Source organism: Thunnus thynnus, chromosome 9, assembly GCF_963924715.1.
Source record: "Thunnus thynnus chromosome 9, fThuThy2.1, whole genome shotgun sequence".
In the NCBI taxonomy this organism is placed as follows: Eukaryota; Metazoa; Chordata; class Actinopteri; order Scombriformes; family Scombridae; genus Thunnus; species Thunnus thynnus.
Window position 1 is genome coordinate 23,363,128 of NC_089525.1, and position 24,619 is coordinate 23,387,746.

The window sequence follows — 24,619 nt, forward strand, 5'->3', positions numbered from 1 at the left end:
TTTTACAGGCAGTTTAAGATGAAGCACAGGCAATGCATCACATCTGAATGGGATGTTTATTGGTACAATACTCTTGAAAAGTACTGAATTCTCTCTAATGAGGCATTTTTTCAGCTGTTAATTTAGAGGGGCTGTTATTGTCTGCCAGTCAGGGATAGTATTGTGACTGCTCTGCCTGTGAGAAATTATTCTTCAAATTGGCTTGTTGAATACCCTTTTAACTAATCTACATTCATTTGCAAAGTGTCACAAGGAGTGTTACGTGCATTCTGGGCCATATTTTTTAAAGGAAAATCATTAAACCAGAATAATAAGGGATTTTGAATATACTAAAAGCTCACCTCTCAGAATGACAATTGTTAAACTTTGTCAACTTTATACTGTACTCCATATATACATGTGTCACTATACACAGAGTCAATAATGCCCACAGGACAAGAGTAGCAGAGTTCACTCCACAGTATGTATCCTCACTCCTCTGGACAATTTGGACCACAGGTTAAAGCTAAATTTATACTTTCCACGTAGCTTAGAGGGTTTACGAGGGTCCACATGATTAAATTTTTTCATCTGCCTGTGTCTGCCAGAGTTTGTGCAGACATCTTGTGTATATTCATGTGCAGCCCAGAATTTATGACTATGCCGACAAACGTGTGAAAATGTCCTCTTGTGCAAACATTCAATATGATATAAACGAACCGCATGCAATACGCTGTTCACCCTGCTGTCAGTGTCCTGGCAGTATATCAGGGTTTAAAGAAGGTTCAAGAACGCCCACACTGAAGGCTTTGTGCAAATTACAGTATATTATATCATTAATGATCAAGATGATCATTAATATTATAATAACAATATTTGTGACTCTTTTTACACCAGAATTAGTATGATACTGAATTAGTTTCACACTTTAAAGGGGACTAGTGCAGTGCCTGTTTCGTAACAGGCCGATCTCTCAATACCTAGAGAGAACAGTGCCCATCCCCTAAACCCCTCACATACATCTGTAGACACTACAATTTACGGATGTTCCCCAAACGCCTCGCATGCCGACCAAAAATCCTTATTTATCTTATTTTTATTTCACTTTTTTCATCATTCTTTACTAAAAATGGAAACTTCTCAAAAACATCTGTACATGTTTGAGCTTGAATATGATCTGAAACATGTAAGTGGACATCATGAACAGCCCACGGAACAACCTTAGTAACAAAGGCTATGGAACGGACAGCCATTTATGGGCATGTGCGAACAATCTGATATCATCACAAGGAGGAAGTAGAGGTAACATTGCAAATGGAGTGTTCAGAGCAGGCTGAAATCTGAAACCTTTGATCATGTTTAACATAGACATCCAACATCGTAAAAAATAGCAGAAAGTCAGAAAAAGCATAATATGTCCCCTGTAAGTTAATCCACTTTGACAGTGTCACTTATCTGCCAGTTATATTTTCACAAGACGTCTGTATGTGTCTCTTCTGTGTGTCTGGACTACATTTGGATCTACATAATATTGTAATATTTTTGGTGTCATATAATAGTGAAACATGTGAGGTCAAATGTGAAAAGAAAAGCTGAACTCTACCCGAGCCTCATATGAACACACCTTAAACAGTTACTGCACTCTAATATACACACGCACTGTAATCGTGCACATTACAGCAGCTCAGCACCAACAGTTGATTAGAGGTTAGCTCTTTTCTGATTCACTAACAAAAAGCTGAAGCTTTGACTTTATAATGATAAGCTAACTTGGCATTACCTGGCATCAGATAATGAATTATGGATAATAGATTATGGCAGCTTCCTGCCAAAGAATCAAGTAAGGTAGATTCAGTCATCATCTTTCACCATAAGATGTTCTCATGTTGTAGTTAATGAGGGTAAAGGTTATGAAACAACTCTGTTCAAAGAGGCTTGTCACCTTGATGTTTTTTTTAACAATATGTGCCTCATGAGCTTAATTATGTAACCAATCAGAGAGCTGTGACATTGAGATATCCTTAAATAAGCACACACCGTCTCCCTCAGACAAATCAGGTTCAGCCAACACAGACTTCAACATTACTTTAAGAAAGATAGGATGAATATTTTATAACCAAGAGCTTTAAGATTAATGAAGCATTAAGGCATGAGTTCATCTGTTTATTATTTTCCAATGTCATTACAACCTCAGAGAGAGAGCACTTACTGTTAAGTATTCTGCATTGATAACATGACATTCAGCCTTAATAATTCCACTTTCCACTTATAACTTAAAGTTCAGCTCTGTAGTCTCACCCTCCAACTATGATTAGTCTTTTCTCTCTCCTTTTCCTTATTTGAGGTGCTCTTCCTCATCATCATAGCAACATAGCATATGTTTTTCACTCGTGTGTTCACATACGTGCATACAAGTGTCTGTTAGTCCATATTGATGATGAATGCATATGCAAGTTGCTGCCCCTCACTACCATACCTTGTTTATTGAATTTCATTTGTGGTATTTACTGCTCTCAGGCTCAGAACAGCCCCCGCCAGCTCTCCTTTCAAGAGTATCATAAACATTACCAACAGAGTGGGGAGCTGTCCGGCATGATGGAGATGGAGGGAAATGCTCTTGCCCACGCGTTGAGAGAGAGAGAGCGGTGTGTAGGGGGACTAGATCTGTGTGGCAAACAATGGATAAGGCCTTAGTTGTGGTAATATATCTTCATTAAAGTCATTTTGCTGAAGTAGTTTCTGAAGGGTGGTGCAGAGAGGACGGAAGGCAGGAGCAAAAAATAGAGGGGGAGGAGAGTCAGGTGAAGAGGACAGCTGCGTCTCCCCTCACTGATCATCTGGAAAAGCAGCTGGTGCTTCCCTACTTTTGCCTCTTCCTTCCACCTCTCTCCTTCCCTATTTCCCCCCTCCCTTTCTCCCTGCCTCGCCAGCCCAAATTACCTAACATCTTCATTAATGTCTCATTAAAGCTGAGTCAGCCACTGTAATCCACAGCCACATTAGAGTACATGCTGTTCATTTGGATTTTAGAGAGTTGAGAGCTTTCACAGGTTTAGTTTGCACTCTGTTGCACTAAAAAAACAGAACATGTGATTAACTGGGCTCTGTGGCAAACTGACTAAATATCAATTTAGATAGTTAACATAATAAAACCTACAGTATCTCACTTATAATCCTTAAAATCTAAAGTCTGGATCATGTGTCGTTTTTGAGTAGAGGGGACTTTAAATCAGTGTGGTACTATTGTCTCAGTGGAGCAGACAGACAGACACTTTGTCAGACAGGATGAAACTATTCTGTTGGAAGTACGCCTACCAGCTCATTTATTTAACTCTACTCTTACCATCTCGGTATGTCTCTCACTTTAACCATTTATGAGGAGGAAATCTCGGGTCAGTCAAAGTTGACTGCTGCAGTCAACTTGCAGCAGTCTGAGTTATGACTGTGAGTCCCCACTCCCTGTTCTGCCTGCACTTAAGCAAGCAGCTGAAAGCAGGCCTCCTAGCAGTAAACCTGACCTTTGCTGAACTTCATCCATAATCCATTGGTTCAGTAGACTCTGGCGAGAGATGTGTAGTCATATTTTCAGTCTGTTAGCTCTGAACCTTGTGAGCCACTCTGAACATACTCAACACTTGCAAAACCATGCCTGCTCCCAAAACCTCCCCCCCCCCCCCCCCCAACACACACAAGGAGGAGAGCATAACTTTACACAAGTAATAAAAAATGCATAGACACGCAGTCACATGCTATGATGTGCTGTGTTTGTCACCATTTTTGCTTGAGCCTTTGAACTAATCCTGGTGGATTTACTGTTGACTCCTCATCATAGCTAAAGGAAATCTGCTGTGCTTGTATTTCCCTCTAAACCAAAGTACAGACATGTCCCTATATGCAGTTTTTTGTTTGTTTTTAAGAGAGCTGATCCAAAAGGGAGCCATGGACAGCCCCGGCCCAACAACCTGGTCTGAATAGACCCAAGGATAAATTCAACCAGACCCAAAGTGGAGACCCAACTAGAGAACACCAATTACCAATAAGGGTAGGGGAAAAAGTCCATTCTAAGATACATCCCAATGCGGACATGGACGATTCTACCTCAATCCATGAATGTCAAAAGTTGATTTTGTAAATGTTAGTTAATAACATGATATTGACAGAACGAGAAGGCGAAACTAAACTGCAGCACCTGGACAGTCTACAGCGGGCACACGCTGGAGTTCATCCTCACAAAAGGCACTCATTTTGTTATTCTCATACAGGCAGGAGACTGTAAGATGCTTCCATATTAATTAATTCATTAATTCATTAATGCAGTTAACTTTTAAGGCTATTGCCCATTTATCTTATCTGCCAGTTATGTTTCATATTGTATTTCTGTAGACTAAGGACTAGGGATGTGCTGAGAGCCCAGTATTTGTATTTGTATCTATAGATCTCCAGTTTTTGTTTTTATTATGCTTTTAATATTAGGATATTAAAGTGTTAAAATAAGTGTTTATGAATAAACTATCTTACAAAGGAGGTCCCCACAACGGGTCTCGAGCTCCAGTCTCCCAGATCATAGACGACTGCGCTGACTACTGAACTAAACAGAGTGCATCACCAATACACAGACAGACCTCTACTTATTTATACACCCATAACACAGAGACAGCACAGTGTGTAATGTGTAAAGAAGAACTTCAAAGGTGATTATTGCTTTACACTTTTCATTTATTGCCTATTTTTTTACAACTTAACTTTGTGGAAAGGAGGTCAGTAGCTCAGCTTTATCTTTGGGGAACACCCCCAACTCCGGGTGTGACGTCCAAACGAGGAAATGTGCGTCATGTAGCAGGTGGATGTGACTCCCCTCATTGAGACCTGCAGATAGAGGTATAAGCAGAGCACAGGAGAGAGACTAGAGATAGTTATGTAACCAACCTGCGTATTGGTATTTGACATGGTTTTTGTTTCCCAAAAACAAATAATTTTTAAATAATTGTATGAAATAAATATTCATAAAAAAACCCACCATATGTGCTTTGCCAAATAACATATTTGTATTTGGGCAGACCCTTACTGAGGACACCAGTGAATGGTTCGGCACACGGTGTACTGGAGCAAGAGATTGGATGGAAGTATTATTTCTTTTTGTATTATCAGGTTTTATTTTATATTTGCAAAACTTTCCCAGAACCCAGGAAGGCCTTTATACTGTGTGACATCCCAATGTAAAATCTGTGGGCCAAGTGAGACTACGCCAGCTGGAAAACCCCAGTGTGCATGTGCAGGGGGTCACACAACCCAGAGGCAAACCCGGAAGCTAAGAGACCTTTTTGGCTCATGTGCCTGGCGAGCAAGAGTCCAGTATCCAGGTAATACATTTATGAAGTTGTCCGACCCTAAGAGGTGTTACCAAGCTAAAAGAAGAGTCAGTAAGACGTCAGTCAAGCACAGTTTGTACACGCTTCAGAAGAGCTGTAATCAAGCAAAATATTAACACTTCTGTAGGGTCTTTAAACCAAACACCTCCACTGACAAGACTTTAGAGATGCTGCTTGCTGTCTGTGAAATTATTTGCTCTTTATACCACAATGTGTCATTTTCTATTTGTACACATATACATATACACATATGACAGCTTTGGAGTTGTCTAGAAGGCATCTTTGACGGACACTGGCCAACCATTTCCTCCTGCTTTCCAGTGTTGATTCTAATCCAGGCTAAACAAGAGCTGGACCTACTTCTGTAGTGAACAGACAGATATTAAATTGATATCAATAATCTCATCTTATCTCATGATAAAAAACAAAATCTTTTTTTCCCAGAATCTCACAGTATTCCTTTAAGTCCCTGTATTTCATCCTCTGTGATTTAATCAGTGCTGTCCAAACAGCTGCACCAACAGCCTGTGAAGCATTTTGTCAATTCTGCTATTGGATAAGCGCTATGCTATGAAAGTATTACCGGTATGGACAGACTGAATATAGAATTCCTTCAGCAAATGTGTCATCACTCTGTCAGCATGAAATAATGCATAATTTGATTTTATTTTGCGTTATCTGCCATCAGTGTGACAGCAGGAGGCAGCACATGATCAGCTCTATCTATCTGTCTGTCATCACATCAGTGATCTGGATTTGATAACACTCGGAGAAATATTACAACTCAACACTGTGCTCATCTTTATCGATTTGGATAACAACTTAAGGTCAAAGCAAAGCAACATATTTATCACTGGCTGGTCCACAAAGGGACAAAAACATCAATATCTAAGATGTTTTTATGTTTCTGTTCATAGTCCTGTGACATCTGCCTAAATGCAACTGATTAAACAGCTGGCTCCACTGGTGTTTATTAGCTGTTTTTTTTGTTTGTTTGTTTGTTTGTTTTTAGCTCCTCTACCTGCTCTTGATGATGATTTTACTCTAAAACCGAAACTAAATATGCCTCAGTTCTTTTTTGGTCAGTAAGACTGATTTTAAAGATCGTTTTGCTTTATTTTTGAGGGGTAATATGTTTAGTTTCGACATAGTGTCGCCCTCATTTTCTTTTGCATACTTAATTGATATACCATGGGATTATAATTAACCCTAACCCCAACCATAAGACAGCCAGAGGTCTACACAGCCATGTTAGCTGCACTGTGTGGCTGCACCTAGACACAGAGATGCTTTGAGCTAAAAGGTAAACTTGTACTCAGTTTGAGTTGTGTTGACCATAAAGATAAGAAGTCTATTGATCTCTACATGATGGATATCTTTATGGTTGGGGTTGGTGAATAGAGGTTGTGTATAGTGGTGCAGTGTTATTATTGGGATATTGAATGGAGGTTGTTATATCACTGAGTCATACACCCACACTGTGATGACAGCAGAATACTGTGGAATAGCCAGAAGAATGGTTCTCCTCCATCTTTCCCCTCTATGTCAAATATGATTACATCCATCTCTCTTTTTCAGTGTTTCTCTACATCTCTCTCTCTCTCTCTCTCTCTCTCTCTCTGTGACCTTACAACCTTACAAGCTACCACTTATTATCACAGACACACAGACACTCTTATCTCTAAATCTGGCAGGATTTATTCACTCTGGCAGCTATGTCTAAGACACTTCATCTCAGGGATATAATTTAGCTTTTTTAAAGAGTTTTCAAGAGACTTTGGGACTCATAACTCACATTCTCCTCCAAAGAAAGATTAAGGCATTTTTTTCACTTTTTGTGTGGTCCTGATTACATCCTTGTATCCCTCTGTCCTCTGGTCAACCTAGCCAGCAATTTCTTGTCTGAACAGACCAAAAAGCTAGAAGTAATATCTGCTGCTAATTTCTAACTGCAGATACTACAGTAGAGACAAAGATGGAGACTGAGGAGCCACAGGAGAGAAGAAGACAAAAAGGAGGGAGCCCATTTTCATAAACTGCCACTGAAACGGAAAACAGTAGCCTACTGCTGTGCTGGCTAGTGGCACTAAAGAGAGAGAACCCTCCAATGGGCACTCACCCTTTTGCTTCTTCTGTTTTCAATTTCACTGTCTATAATGTGTGCTCTATCAACTGCCCAACATACTCTGACAATAGCAGCACAGAGGCATTGAATGCATCTTTCACTCCACACAGCAGCATTCATGCACACCTGTTGCCCCCCTTCCATCCCAGCACACAGTTCGACACAGACTCCAGTACACATGTTCCTAAGCCTAAAGATTTCCATAGCATCTCTGCAGCACAGGATTTATCTGATGGGAGCTTGGCTATACAATACAGCAGCCAAAATGACAGAAATGAAATTCAATTTGAGGTGGCAAGGTGACCAAAATGGACCACAGCCATTATAAACATCTGGGCCTGAAAGTATTCACCTAAAACTTCTGTTATTCCACACTATACATCATTTGATTCCTCAGCCAGAGAAGGTCATCACAGCTGATGCCCCACATTTTCTCCACATGACTCCACATTTTCCAAAGTAGTCAGTCATGCTCACACTTCAGACACTCCAGACTTTAAACTCCAAATGTTTGATAATCCCTAGATATTATCCCCAATTCCATTATCTTCCTCACCATCATCTTGTTACTTCTTGCAATGCATGCAATGAAGTTTTTAGCATGTGGGATAGCTAGCTTTTCCTCCACATGGCCCAACTGCTGACAAGGTGTCACACATGTCTAGTGGCAAATTTTTAAAAAATATCGTAGCCATTACAAACCAATGAAAGGCACAATAATTTACTTTGCAACAATATCTTACTTTTCAACCCAAAGTGTTGATCATCTGACCATCCATCCAGGAAACTGCTGGGGACCTGACTTGTTTTTGATGTTTTTTTACCACCCCGTAATTGACTCTCAACTAAATAAGCATTTTTGATTGGCTGATGTCAGCTCTACTTGTTCACTACTGCAATGGTTTTATTCTGGACCAACATGACCATAACACTAATAAATCAACAATATGAACCAATAGTAGTGGCAGTAGCCCAAATAGTATATTTATGCATATGGCAATTTTTCAGTGTTTCAATCTAGTCTAGCTTTTGCCTTTTACTGAATATATATTAAAAAACAACTGATGGCAAGAAAGCAACAGCAGAAGATCACTTCACTCACAATTTCCAAACTACCCTGCCTTTCAAAGATCCTCAAATCTTTAGTCAATAACCAGCTGAAATATTATTTAACCAAATATTCTTTTCTTATCGATCAGAACATAGCGCAATCACTGCTGCTGCCTTTGTCTTGCATTGTGCAGCACTTTTTGTTGACCACAAAAAGAGCTACACTCATAAATAGACTAGATAGATAGATATTGGCAAGGACTCAAAGACTTTGAGATGGTTTATCAACTACCTCTCAGACAGACAGACAGCAGTGTATAAAAGTGGATGATGTTAAATCAGAGTTTCTTCCTTACTAAGGGCATTCCCCAGGGTTCCATCTTAGGTCCGGTATGATTCATTATCTATATTAATAACATTGCCATGTCCCTTAATACATGTAATTTACATTTTTATGCAGGTTCAGCAAACTCTATCCAGTCAGCCATTGATAATCTGCAACTCTCATTTAATACCCTACAGTATGCCCTTCTTAACCTTAAACTTGTTTTAAATGCAGATACAACAAAGTTTATGTTTTTCTCGAGAGCTATGGAAATAGACATTAATCCTCAGATCTGCAATTTAAATGGATTAAAAAAGTTCCTCATTATAAATACTTAGTATTGATAATAAATTTACTTTTAAAACCCCCAGACAACTTAAGTCTCAAATTAGAGATGCAACTTGTTTTTTTGTTTGTTTGTTTGTTTGTTTTTTGTGTAGGAACAGATCCTGTCTTCCATTGTGTAGTAGGAAAAGGATTGTGGAAGCTTTCTCTCTGTATTGGATTATGGCGATGTTATTTGTAGACATGCTCCTATCTCTAATCTTAAACATCTGGATGTGTCTGTCACTCAACTCTTAGGTGTATTACTGACAACTCACATGGCATCCATCATCGTGTCATGTATCAGAAGGTAGGCTGGCCCTCCCTGTCTGTCAGATGAGATCAACACTTTTATCTCTTCATTTATGAAGGACTACTTGAAATATTTTAAGCACAGAGTAGTCCCCTAGTTTATGCCAGGTTTCACTGGGATTGGGGTCCTGAGGGACGCAAATCTTGGGGGAGCGGGCGTTTTTAACTTTGCTGCGGGTGGGAGCAGGCGTTCAAAAAATAAACTGGGGGTCTTGGGATTTAGCTAAAACTAACCAGAAGGATGGAGTCGACAAATGTCGAAAGTTGAAAAGAAGATCAGAGCAGGTCATTACAATACAAAAGTAAAGCAAGGCAAGTCTGACATTTGGATAAATTGGACAAAATAAAACAACCTCAGCAAAACAAACAACCACAACCAACAACACATGTTCTAAAATAATAAATAAAATGAATAAATACAATGTAATTTTGCCCTAGAATAGGTGTAGGCCAACTTATTGCACTAGAACAACTCTAATTATTGCACTAGTATGAATGTAATCATGCACTAGAACATAATTTGGCTATGTTATTACTGACAGGTATGCATCTCTTTATTAACACTACACAATAAAATAACGTGTTTTCCCTGCGGGACGAGAGAAGACACTAAATCAATGGAACTCTAATGTGCGGGCATGAATAGTCAGAATGTTTGTGGGTGTGGGTGGGAGTACACATGCACATTGCGGGAGCGGGTGGGTGTGTGATGCTAGGTTTATGCTCACTGCAGTGTCTCCAGCGTGAGGGTGTGCATGCCAAAAATAACGTCATTGTGTCTTTCACATTGAGCATGAAGGCTCTGCAAGATGTTGCGGCACTTGGTCATGCAGCTCTGAATTGTTGTAACTAGGTACGTGCTGCGCACGGACATGCAAATGTAGCTGAAGTGTATTTCCCCATTGATAGCACACATCAGCCTCACAATCACCTATATACCCCATCGAGACATCTCTCAGCATGTAAGGGATGGACAGACCATCTCCTTTTGCATTGCTTTTGTAGTTTTAATAGCCATAAGCAGAAAAATTTTTCCTCAGCAACGACAAGCTCTAGGGCAGTGCATGTAACCATGTTGGATAATGACATTCTTCGCTGTTTGTACGCCCCATGTCATTTCACAGAATACTGCAACAAACAACACGTTTACATGAACACTTCTGTGCATGCTTGTAGCTCGTGCCAGTGTCACGGTGTCTCACATAAGTAAAAACAAAGCTTAAAACACCTTCTAGGAGCAGGTGATAATGGTCAGAAATCCAGAGGGAGCGGGATTAAAAAAACAATCCCACACAAGGCTCTAGCGCAAGCCTCCATGGATGTAACTATGAGGTCTGTTTCTTAAAATCACAGACTTTTGGCAGCAGGTTAAAAACCCCTTGTTGGGTGTAATTAGGAAGCTGCGTAAACTCCGTAGCTGTGTGGCGACTCAGGACATCATAATTAAAGCAGTTGCATAAATTGGGCAGAATGGCAGTGTTGATAACAGCCACAGTCACACAGTGGAGATCATTTCAGGAAACATGAGGAAAGCTCCAGTTGAAGAAAAACCCCAGTCACTACAGTACATCAGTGACAGGGCAGCTCTGGCTGATGTCCGCACTGATAGAGAGTGCAGGGGGGCTGGACAGAGCTCTGTGGCACACCTGAGCTGGCAGGCTGGAGGAAAAGACAGCCGCTATCCCTTGGAGAAAAGGGATCCAGGTAGCAAGCACTTTACAATAAATAATCCAAAAATCCACAAATCCCAGTAGAAAAGGTAGGAAGCACTTTGCATTGAATAATCCAAAATCCATAAATCCCAGTAGAAAAGATAGACGGTACTTTAGTTAATCCAAAGTCCACCAGTTCAACAGAACGTGTTCAAACGAGTGATCAAAACATGCAGACAGAAAACAGACAACTGCAGGAAGGCCACCTTAATCACATGAGGAGTGAAGTTGACAGTCAATTGTCTATTAAGCAAAGAGGAGCGGCAGCCGGTGTGTGTCAGCGTTCCCTTGTAATGCAGAGTAGCCTCTCTCCCACCGCAACACAAGTAGCAAAACAAATCTTGTACTTTTTTATTATATTCTTGGTTTCTTTTGTTTTCCTTTGCAGCCCATTCACAGGTATCCCCATTGTAATTGGTTATGCTCTATCAGTAATAGGCTGGTTTTACAGCTTTGTTTATTTTGCCTTTTAACTTGGCCTTGAATTAATTTCCACAAAACATTAAAAAGGCATTGAAAGGCTTTTAATTTGCCTCTCTGAAGGCTGCAGATAGCTTACCTCTTTATATTGTCAAGTGCTGTTCATTATTTCCCCGCTAACTTTCGGGGCAAAACATTGACCCTTTATACTAAAGTACAGGATATATAGATTCTGGTCAGGAAATCCAATGCTCGCTTGCCCTAATCCATTGTGAGGTCGAAGGCCAGAATCAGCTGGAAATGGAGTGCCTTGTTTTCAGTGCTGGTATCTGTAGATCCTGGTGCTGCAGTCACAGGACAGACTTTTTATTTACTGCAAAATGGCAATTACATTGACTTACTGTGCCTCAGGACAACAAGGGCATTTATGATAGGCTCTCCTCATAGAAATAGATGTTTCTGTTACAAGCAATAATGGCATTGATTGGCCTGTTTGGATTCTGATTGTGTTATTGGATGGCGGCCATAAGGCAGATATGTGAAGGAATTTACCCTCTCTCTCTTTTTCGCTCTGTTTCTCCCAGCCAGTCAGTCACACACACACACACAAACACACACATGAACACTACTCACACACACACCACAGGCAGTATTTTTCCACACAAACACACGAGTGGAATCCACTCAGTTCTCAGTATTTTTGAATGAACAAAACAGCTCACAGGAGGAGGAGAGTCTCCCACAGCTCTCTCCGCTGTGTTTGCTTGGCACACACCAGTTGTACATGAGCACACAAACAGACGCAAACGCACATACATTCTCATACTCTGTGATCTGATCTACTACAGCGATAAGCGAGAGACTGACTGAACTTAATGTTCCTTATGGTGAAGTCAAGGAAGATTAAATGCGAGGAAGAATGAACAGTGTAAACAGTAATGACAGAAATTGCAGTTCATAAAAGGTTGACAGCTATTGAAGGATTATTACAGAACAAATGTATTATAGTCACGTCTGTCACGATATAGGAGATTTTAAATAAAGAATTCCTGATGGTTAATACAGATTGATGGATTTTAGAGAGATATCTGGTCGAGGTAAGGAGAGAAATGGATGAAATGCAGATGGGGGACAGTTGGCAGAGTGAGAGAAAGGCCAAGTTCCAGGAGGCTTGCCTGTCTGTTCATCGGAAAATATTACCCATATTACCCAGCATGCTTCACAGCAGCTGCCCATGTCCCTCCAACCGCCACCCATCGCTGACTCTGCTGAGAGGGAACATTTACTCTGGAAATCACAGTTTGAGGAAGAAGAAGGGGAGGAGAGGTTGTGTTAGGGTGAAAAGGGGGAGTACGACATTGATAGCCAGGAGCTTATTGTAGTCAGATTCATATTTTCTAAATTTAATTTCATGTCTATGCTGCTCATATGCAGGCAGACTGAAATGTAGTTACATTCAACAAACCTCCAGGAAAGGTTTTACACTGAAAATAAAGGAGCAAGATGAGGGTGTGCTGTGCTGTGCTGTATGTCTAAATGCTTTGGAACTGTAATGAAGGAACACACAGAGAGATAGATAATAAAAAGAAGCCGGAGCTGAACAGTGAGCGAGAGAAAAAGAGATCAGAGATAAACAGACAAAGAGAGACAACTAAAGATTTCACCATGTTTCTCTCTTGATCGTGATCAACTTGTCAACTTTTGTCTGAGAGCGAGTGAGTAAGAGTCAAACCTCAACTGCGATGTCTGGAGGCTGTTGCATTCGACTGGGACTACTGTGTGCGTGGCAAAATCTGTATCTCTGTGTCTTCTATTATGGATTTTGATTGTGTGATTCGACAGTGTGATTGCTGATTGTTGAAAGAAGCCCTGGCTGTTCGATTCTGATGGACTTAAACCAAAACATGACATTTAGCTTGATGCTCCACAGCAGCTCTGCTTGAAATGTGTCAACAAGAAATCACTGTGTTTGATTCTATCTGCAGAAGCAAGACCAACCAATCCATCAAAATATGCCCAGAAATCCAATCTGCCTCACTACTACGCAATATTTAACTGTGTTAAAATTCATTTGGACCCAATTTTACTATTAATACTACCGAGTCTTGTTTCAGTTATGTTTGTAATTACCATCAGGAAACTTTTGCATATTTTTTATTGGATTAAGGGGTTAATTAAAATCTGTTATAAATTTTAAAACAATATGCAAATCAAAATTGAAATGCACATGGACTTAACTTGAGGTGAGTCAGCCATGCTCCTAATCAGATTAGTTTTATTCTAAATGCAAACCTAATTTGCCCTCAGTCAATATCTAAGTTGTGAACACAACAAAAGAAATAAGCTGCATTTCTTACTGCATTTTTGCACATGTAAAGGAATATCAGCTCTGAGTTAGATAGGATTACTGTAGCAAAACAGATGAACAAAGTAACGATACAGAAATATGCAAGCACACAGGGAAACACATACACACAGAGTAACTCGGCCCTGAGCAGTCAGATCATGTCTGGTGGAGGTACTGTCTGGTCCGGGTTCAGAGTGCTATAAGCAGGTGAAGCCTGGATGTAACCCTGGAGACAACTTCCTGTCTGATCTCGATGTTTCCTTGGATCAGATAGAGCCTTATTTAATACTTTGCACAAAAAGTACAAAAAGGTAACACAGGAGCAAGCACACTGACACAAACAGGGATCACATTTTTGCCACACAGCCAGAAAAAATACATAAATGATTACCTGTATGTATGATGTGTGATTTGTATTCTGTTGTACAGATTAATGTGTACATCTACACAACAGGCTATCATGATTTGCTTTTAAATGCTGCTCATACAGTATCTCAAAATTTCAGACAACTGTTCATATCCATTCAGTGTGTAACCCATATCCCCCAGAGGTATGAACTGTCAGTGATGTTGAAAAGTCATGCGTGTACAAAGTAACAATAACGTCCATGTCTATTTTCTTCCTCTCCCACTTGGTTTGAACACATTTCTGTTACAGAAGGTGCCTTTGAGTTTTGACTGAACTGAAGCTATTCTTTGACTTTCTTCCTATTGTTGTGTCTCTGTCTTTATAGATACTTCCTACAGTGTAACAGTATCAGGTGAATTATTGTCACATCCATTAGCACATATTAAGGAGCCAGACTGGAAGTAAAAAAGAGGCCATCATTATACACAGAGCAACACAGGAAAACAGCATGTTAGGCTATATAACTCTTGTCTCCAAATTACCTAACAGATTTAAATTAAAATAGAGAAGGGTAGTGGAAAAGGTGGACAAACAGACTCAGCACAGCCCAATGCGTACGGTTTCGTCCTCCTCATTCCTACCCGCTGCTCCGATGTTCTCAGCCTAAGTGCTGAATGCTGGCAAAGTTGGCTAAACTACTCTTGAAGCAGACGCTGGCACTGCTTTCTCTACTGCTGTATGCCACTTCGGCTGACAGAGCTGTCAGCAGGCTCACAGAAGAGGTGGAACTATGGTGCAAGGGGTAAACGCACGCAGAGGGCTGATGTGATCTGAATGAGAAAGGATCAACCAGACCACATCTGGAGGCTGGCTTGCATCGTGATCAGACTGCATGACCACATTCTTTAAGAAAAGAGTAACCCTATCACAAAGTTGTCCACCAGCCACACCAAACTAATTTGCACATTGAGATTGGATCACAATGTTGGCAGATTAGAGATAACTATAACGCTTATTAGTACCAGGTGTAAATGTAAAGGCCCATAGATAGGATTACATTATCCAGATAATGTATCCAGATACAGATCACATGTTAATACCATGTGTTCAATTGGGGTCTTTATCTCTGTGACTGTGTGCAAATGTTTTTACAGTATAGATGATGATCAATAATATAAAACATGAAACCTAAAATGTACGACTTTACATGCACAATGTTATATGAGCTTATTGTGGGGCGGCTGCTTTGCAGGTGCTCTGGCCTGTAGTGTCATTCATCATCATCATCATCATCATCATCATCATCATCATCATCATCATCATCATCATCATCATTTTATTTATTTAAAACCTCGGAAAACGTATTTAGGGAGCACCCTCATTTTTAATGGTGCCAAGGTACAGACATACAATTAATGCAGACACAACTAAAATCAAATAGCAATAAAAGAAGAATACATGACTATATCAATTAAAAACAAAGTCAAATTAACAATGATAAGAAGTAAATGTGTAGGAATTGACAATGAGACAAATAGATAAATAAATAAAACAATAAGAACAATTAAAAACATTAAAAGCAATGACAGTTACAGTCAGTAAAATTAGCAATTAAACCATGGACCTTTACAGTGTACAGTACAGTGTATAGTAATTGGGCAGAGGACACAAATAATGTAGTATAATGTAGTAATTTTTGTAATTCTAGATGAGGAGTATTGATGAAAAAAACAGATTTGTCCCAAAGTGGTACAGGAGGTCACGGTGACCTAGGTGCTTAGACCTAAAACTGGTGACGTGGAGCTGACTTGGAAAAATTGTATTTGCATACTGTTCATTACAATTGTACATTTTCCTATGTTGAATATGTATGAATTCCTGTTGAATTTTCCTAACTTCAAGGCAGCTGCTGGTTTCTATTAATTTCAGTACTGATTGACATTTAACTTGCTTGATCTGTAGATAATACATTACAGTAAAGTACAGTATAGTAAACACATCTTTTCTTCACGTCATAGTTGCCTTATGTTGCAGGCTAATGCCCTTGAACTCATTCAAAAAGCCTCTAAATTATTTGTCCTTGTGTTGATGAAACACTATTATAAAATATGAAAGGCAGCTGCCGAGCAAATTCAAACCCAGAAATAAGAAAACATGAATATTGTGAAGAGCATACATGGCTATTCAGCAGTCAGCTCTTGTTTTCCTATTGCAACAAATACAGATAAAAATACAATTAGTGACATCTGTGAACACCCCAGACAGATACAGAGATACAGTTTTAATGGAAAACTGTACATCCTGGTATGCTGGAGTGATAATTGGATTGGATTTTATGGCTCTGTTTCTGTTTTGCTGCTTCCCTCCTGCATTACTTATCTCTTCCCCTCCGTGTGATCCATCTTCCTCTCCTCCACCTCACCAGAAGAAGTCATTCATCCCTCTGGCAACCTAGCAGTGTTTTCATTATCACCTGCCTCCTCTTCCTCTGTCACCTGGCTAAAGACGGATGTAGAGGTCATCAACAGGAGACAGAGAAAGCCAGGTTGAACCACCTCAGTATCACAGTTCTTCATCTTTATGGTGTTTAGTTCAGCAGCATCATGTCACTGATAACTTTTTCAGTCCCTCCCACTACGCCATTACTGCATGATAGCACATCAAAATAGATTTTTTTTTTTTCTCAGTTGACTTCACACAAAAAAACCCCCTCAATGTTAGTCCTCTTGAGCGTACATTGCATCAGTGTTTTGTTGCGCATTCATTTCAGTTTTGTCTCAGCCAAGTTTTCATCACTCATGGGGCTGGAGACTTGGCGTACTCATTGAATACACACACACATATGCACACAATGGCATCCTTTCTCTGCTGCTGTCTCCTGCAGGTGCAGTGGAGATGGCAATGTATTTCCATTTCAAAAAAAGCTGAGAATGTGTGTGTGTATGAGTATGATTGTGTGTGTGTGTTTGTGTGCGCCCAGGTGCAGTCTCAATCAGACTATAGCTGCTGTGTTTTGTTGAAATTTCTTTGTAATGTTACAGGTCGTCATTCAAAGACAAAAGAGGAAGGGAGGGGGAGACACAGAAGCTAGTGTGTGTGTGTGTGTGTGTGTGTGTGTGTGTGAAAGAGAGAGAAAGTGACAGAGAGCAACAGAGGGAGTGACTGAGAGTTTTCAAGAAAGAACGACAGACACCAGGAGAGAGAGAGAGAGAGAGAGAGAGAGAGAATGAGAAAAAGACAGAAACTGAGTAAAAATGATTTTAGCATTCATGATTTTCGTTAGATGATTTATTCATGAGATGCTGATATTTTCAGTTATTTATAAACCACTTGTGTGTCACCATTGTTGACAGAAGTGCGGCTCTGTCTTCAGGGACAAAGTACACGATGTAAAATGAAACATGAAACAGCAGGCATGTGCTCAAACAACGCCATGGTAAAGGTTAGGTCTGACTGAATAGCACTTAGGAAATAGACACAGATTTCTTAAATATGTGTGCACTGTGTGTCAACGCTCGCCCGGCAGCTGCTGTGTCACTTGCTATGTATTCTCATCTGTGTTTCTCTCCTGACTCCAGATTTTGACCCCAATCTCGGGCTGATGACTGGCATTTCCACCATAAATCCCATGATTCCCGGCCTGGGCCTGGTGCCCCCACCCTTCTCCCAGGACCTGCCAGTTGTCAAGGAGATCATCCACTGCAAGAGCTGCACACTGTTTCCTCCCAACCCCAGTAAGTCTCATAGTAAGTTATCACCGCTGTTGTAACACTGCTGTATAAGCATCGCAAGTGCAACACTGCAATATGACCCATCTTCAGCAAAGCCCGGTGCATGTTTTATTTATCGATGCAGTAGTGTGCGTTATCTATGACGTATCTCTGTTCTAGTCCTCACACTTGGGCTTGTGATAGGCACCTATGCAGCAGTCGGTGAGAGTATTCCTCCCTAATGTCACCTTCAATACCTCTTAGTACCTGTATCCAGCAGAGCATAGCTGATTTGCATTCAAGTTTCATCAGGAAGGGAAGGGAGGAATTAAAGGAGGCGTGAGGGTGTATGTATGCATGCGAGCGTGCATTGTGTGATGTCTGTGAATGTATAATTGGAGAAGTGACCTCTGTGAACACATAACGCTGTGCTGCTGTCTTCAATATGCCAGGCCAAAGAGGTGATGGACTCTGTCCTCCTCTCTCAGCTCACCCTTATCGCTTTATCTGTTCTTAATCTCTCCTCACCTGCTCGCTCTACTGTACAATGTACGTATATACAGGATGTCTCTCTCTCGCTCTATCATATACTGCATCTCCTCTTCTCCCAACTCTCATTTAAGGGGTCAAATCCAGTTAATTACCTGAACACCTCTGTGTCTTCCAGCTACTAGCTGCAGTTCAAAAGGTCTCTGTCAGGCTGTCTGTTACATACGTATACATACAAACACACACTCTCTTGTGCACACACGCACACCTGGACAAACACAGGTGCTGTGTGCACCAGACCCTGTCACTCCAGATCCTAATATTGTGTTTGTGCGTCAGGCTCTGAAATGAATAGGGGCAACAATGTACTTAAATATTCAAAAAGAAAAAATGTGATGTGAAATTAAGGGTGAAGACGCAAAAGTCTTTACCCTCATAATAAACAGTAGGCTGTTCTTTTAAGCATTTCACAGAGTTCACACTTTTTGTTCAATCTTCATTATTATTTATGGCCACTATACACTGTGGGCCACTATAGGTGATTCATGGTAATTGGGTTATTCTTTCCATTGTGTTCTTTCTGAATGAATAAAAAGAGAATTTGTCTTTGTATTGGAGAACCTGAACCAAGAGAAATTGTTGGCAGCACATGTTGACCATAGTAATAGAAGGTCAACTTAAGTTAAACAGCCAATATCATATAAAGCTCAGCAATAGAGGAGTCGAGAGAGTGAACGGAGAGGAGAACACTGCACCACTCCCATAAAGTCCAGTAGTGGATTCTGGGATTGGTCCCACAGGGGCCATTGTCTCTGTGACAAGAAGTCTGGCCCCCTTTTTCTGCCTCCATAGAATTCGACACAAATGTATTATTTCATTTTTCAATACATTTTCCCTTGCAAATGATCTAAATAGGGCTGGGTGATATGACAGTATTGTGAGATGATGCTTCTATACCATTTATACTGAACTGATTTCTCTGGTTATATGGGGTCATTGTGGTAATGCTGCGAAGCCATTATCTGGACTGCTTTATGGGAATATGGGATTTACAGTAAATAATTCCCTTGTTTGTCAGGTATTTCATTCACTGAATTAACCAAAAATAGATATTTCCATCTGGTAATAAGGCAGAAATTATTTCTGAATAGAATTTCCAGTTACCACATCAAGATATATAAATAAAGGCTTAAAATAACATCTGGAAAATAAAACCTTTCCTAGTGAGCATGATTTGAGCTCACACTTCTCCTTCACTCTTGCATTCTGTAAATAATTAAACATGATTCAAGTATTCACTCCCTCTGGGAGGAACTTTCTCCCTGCTGTTCAAGAAAACTTGTCTGTCTGAGGTCTTTTTCAAGGCAGCCTCACATGTCAGGTTAAGAACACAGAAGTTTCAACCCAGACTGTAGTGAGCACTCCTCACTACAACCAGTGGGTGTCTGCCTTTGATACCAAGTGTGTTTGAGTTGAGTGTTCACCTGTAGTATAAAGACAGAAAAATGTATCACACGTCATAAATTAGTACATTTTTTCCTTGAACTTTTAGACATTCACACAAGCTTCACAAGTGATCAGACATGGATGAAAAACATGTACCTTATACAGAGTTCATTGTAATCCTGGGGCTGAATGAGGTGTCAGCCTGTTAACTGCTCAACGTTACAACACTAGCACTTGTCATAAACACTCATTGTATGACCTAAGGTCTTTCCCAGTGTGAGCACTATCATATTTTCATTCCTTTTTGTTTTCGAGCAGAGTTAGCCATGTCCTTAAATCCTTCAGACTGCTGTTAGTAAATTCTTGCATTCAAGCCTTCACTTCACCCTCAGAGTCGGCGATTGTGCAGATGACAAAGGGCCAAGAAGCTAAAGATAGATTAAGCAGAGATTCAGATGCAGCTCAGTGGATACGGTTAAGGTTAAGGCCACTCATACTAAAAATTTAAGCACTCATGCTACTTGTAAAGCACTTTGGATAAAAGCATCCACCCAATGGTGTGTTAAGATATAATGTGTCGCACCTATTGAGTACACCGAGCCGCTTGAACGAAGCCTCTAGCTTTAACCTTTCCTTCTATCTTATCTACAACAGTTTCTTCATGTCTTTATGTTATTTCCTGCCACAGTAACTCGCCCACCCACTTTTTCTCTCATACCACCTGTCTCTTTCTCCTCATTTCCTTTTCTTCATGCCACCTTTAAGGCAAGGTCGGAAAGTTAGTCTTCAGAGGAAGCCAATTTACTCCCAACATGAAAGAGTTGCACTTTTTTTTCCCTCGTTTTGAAAGTTGCCTTCTACAATAGAAGAAGAGGGCGTCAAAACTGTCCTTTGAAACCAATAAGGAGACATTTCTCAGAAGCGGACAAAAAGAAAAAAGGGAAAATGCGATCTAAATAACTGTATTTCAGGGCAGAAATTTAATGGAGCAATTTATTCAAACAGATGGGAAGACATTCTCCCAGAACCAAGCAGAGCGATTGAGGAGATGTTCTTTTTTTTTCTCACTGGTAGGGTTTCCACTGTAATTGAAGCCTCTGGGGTTCGTCTAAGGGGGTCACAGCATGATAAAGCTCCTCCACAGGGGACAACGCGGGGGGTCACAATAGCAGCTGACAAGCATCTTTCTCTACATTTATTTTTAAAAAGGAGTGTCATAAGGTGTTTGTACAGGTTGCATGTGAGAGAATAAAAAAATGTGAGAAAATGAAAGATGAGGACAGAAATGTTGCTTTATAACATAGTGCGCTGTGTAAAAAGTTAGAGGATGATTGTGAGTCAGTGCTCTATTTCCTCAGGTATTTGTGTCCGGCAGGCGATAGCAGTGAGTGTGTGTGTGTGTGACGGGGATAGAGGGCAGCAGGTTACATATGGTGGCTATCACAGGAAGCAGGACCCCCAGCTACACCACCCCGGATACAACATGCAGCTTCTTCCTCATTGACCTTTAACTTAACAGCACTGCAGCTCTCACTCTCTATCAGGCTCTTTGTCTTTCTCTCTGTTTCTCCTTCATTTTTTGACATTTATGAGTACTTTTTTGTAGCTTTCATTATCATTTTTATTCTTTTTTCTCTTTTTAAAACTACATATAGTACTATATAATATTTTGCTTGGTAATTGCTTGTTTTTTTTGTTTTTTGTTTTTTTTCACACAGATACTCAACATTGTTAACATCCTTTCTATTTATTGACTTCTTGATTAATCATCTGATCATTTCACTACCACACTACAGAGAGAAACAATTATACTACAATAATGAAAAATAGTTTATTTGTCATTACAGTAATACCTGGTAATATTTGTATAATAGTTTCAGAGTAAATGGCATGTATTCAATAAGCAGCTTGACCAGTAGCATCAATTTTCATTCAGATTTTTTTCGTCTGTCAACACAGACAAAGTTCAGATCTGATTCAACTTTGTCTCCCATCTTCTCTTTTTCTCTCAATCCATGACTCCCATACACACAGACAAAAATCCATTTTTGTCTCTGGCCCTTTAATGCTGAAGACCTACATTTCATTCACCGCTTCAGGGAATTACTCTGTGAGTATTTTTAATGGTCATCACTTCCTCAGGCTTTCCTTTTCCTACATTTTTTCATAGATGTCAGCCTTGTCTGTCTGTAATTACCCTCAAGTAAAAGACCAAAGATGCCCTCCAGAACTCTACGTGCCTACATTTCTAAAAAGTCCCCATTATAGATTTCATCATCTCTTCAAAGCCAAACATTTGAAAAAGTCACATCACTTGTGTGTCTAGAAAAGAAATGTTGTTTTTTAAAGGCAGGCTTTTATGAAGCAAAGGTGTCAGCTAAATGTCAGATTGTTTCTTTGTTGTCCTTTTATATTGTCCTCCTTGCTCATCAGACCATCTCTGTCAGAAATTGTAATTTAATGCTGAATTGTGCAATAAGCTGCAGCATGTTTTAGCTGACTGCAAAGTAACGGCAAACTATCACCTTGGTTCTGTTCCAGAGTTGGTATGTGTGTGTCTGTGTGTGTGTGCTCTGGCTTTGGGTATGCGAGTAAAGAGAACAGCCTGTGAGTATGTGCATGTTCCAGTTTTAATGCCATCATGATCTCCAAGGTCGGGGGACGAAGGCATTTGGGCCACGTGCCAGAGCAAGCTGTGACATGAGGAGGACAAAGCAATAAAGTACCTTTGATGTGTTTTACCATAACTTTGCTACAGGCTCTCCAGCACTAAAGCTACGGGACTAGATAATAGCTCCTCTTGGGCCCATAATTTAAAAGTTCATGCCCAAACTTTTGAGTACAGAATGGAAAATATACTGTGTTTTTTTTTCTAATTCAGGAAATGATTGATGGAAAGCCCTATGATTTAGGCCACAGCTTTATAGCCAAGGGAAAAATGATTTTAGCCACTCAAACATGTACATGAATGAGTCCTACATTTCAGGTGTATACCAGTACTTTTCACATTTCTGCTGGGTCCGCTTTGCTCTGTCAGCAAATGTCACTTTACTCTTAAGAAGGTATGTGGACACTTACCTTCTACATATGGAACATTTTAAGCTGTATTCTTGGTTCACTTTGTACAAGCCAGTGAAATAAATCATGCATGGTTTCCCTTAAGTTCTAGGTCAGTTTCTTGTTCCATTGTTCACTATTACAGCTGAACCAAGAAGCGTAAAAATGAACTCATATATCGGACAGTTGTGGTGACTGAAATTTTAATTGAGACATATGATACATGAATAACGACAAACTGTTAGAAACAGGACAAAAACAGACACCTTGTTCCTTGTATTACAGGGGGAGTTTCTGCGAAAGGGTACTTGTTTTGGTTCAAGGAAGCACATGCACGAACCACTGGGTGGCGCTATACACATTCCCGCTGATGGTTTCACACTATTTCACTGATCTACAGTTGGTGGTAATGCATCAAGATACACATCACTGTGCCAGCAAAAGGCAGTGAAGAAGAAAAGTTCTAGCACGTACGCATGGTTGAAACAATTGAGAAGCAAAACATTGGCTTTGCACATATTTTATGAGGGAGAAAATGCATTCAACATGTTTGTTAAAGATACACATAAGGTGCTGTGGTAGGAAACACTGAATGCAGACATGACTTCCCTTTCTGATGTACCAGAAAATCTCTGCACTCATGTTCTGAATTGTATATGAGTTACCATGGTTACCACATCATTTTTGCATAATTATATCTCTTTGGGGATTGCTTTCTTGACAGTTCCCGGGATCAGCAGATGGATTTAATATCATTGAATTAATGCTAAAATATCAAACCTGCTATCGCAAAATCCTGTGGTTGGTCTGCTTTGCTTTTACAAATGAACTGCAGTCTAATTGACAGCTTTCACACCAGCCTACATGAACCAAACCAAACAGGCAAATGCGCAAGAGTTCATTTGAATCGCACCTGCTTAACTGTGAAAGCCCCATTAGTGAGACTGATTTATAAATGGGAAAGTTATTTTCTTAAACAATCATAACTTGAAAATACTGTTTTTATCCCAGTTTTTATTACAAAGACAGAAAATGTTGCTTCAAAACCCAAAGTGCACCTTACAGTCTTTGCATCAAGAGTTAAATCAATAAACAAACAGAAACTACATTTATTTTGCATACTGAATATACAAAATTGACTATGAACCATACTAACACTACGCTTTAGCTTCAAGCTTTATTCTACCTTTTCTGGTTTAGATAACAGTGCTAACATCAAATCCCAGGTGATTTAGCATCCATTTCATCCAGTTTTCCAGTTCCCTCTGTGCAGACTTAACCAGTCACTCCTATCAAGCATGAAAAGCCTGATCTAGCTGAGATTAGATCGGTCAACATTTATCTTTGTTCAGGCAGTGACGTACCTCATGCCACGGACCATCGACATGAGAGGATAAACCTTTTTCTGGTCAGAAGGATTAGATTTCCATGTTAGGGAAGGCGTGACACGATTATTTCTGTAAAACAAAAGGAATTAAAGTATCTTGTTCCATGTAATAGCGTATCATTCTATATTTCCATCATAGAGAAATTATTTCTTGGCTAACCTTTTAGAATGATTTTATTGGTTTAACACAGCAGCCTCATCTGCCCAAGATCACTTCA

The 24,619-nt window shown here is 39.9% G+C and overlaps 2 protein-coding genes across 10 annotated transcripts in view; one reads left to right on the plus strand and one right to left on the minus strand.

Annotated features, from left to right (window-relative positions):
- The window catches only part of LOC137189718 (ecto-NOX disulfide-thiol exchanger 2-like), a 195,835-nt gene that overhangs the window by 118,716 nt on the left and 52,500 nt on the right, over nucleotides 1–24,619 (plus strand). For 7 of the 9 annotated variants that reach the window (XM_067599767.1, XM_067599764.1, XM_067599771.1 and 4 more), the window contains one exon: nucleotides 17,891–18,058. In XM_067599767.1, coding sequence (XP_067455868.1) covers nucleotides 17,891–18,058 — 168 coding nt within the window. Of the gene's footprint in view, nucleotides 1–3,896; nucleotides 4,022–17,890; nucleotides 18,059–24,619 lie in introns of all 9 variants that reach the window. The other 2 variants (XM_067599773.1, XM_067599765.1) reach the window with 2 other exon arrangements.
- The window catches only part of sfxn5b (sideroflexin 5b), a 341,220-nt gene that overhangs the window by 117,588 nt on the left and 199,013 nt on the right, over nucleotides 1–24,619 (minus strand). The window lies entirely within an intron of this gene.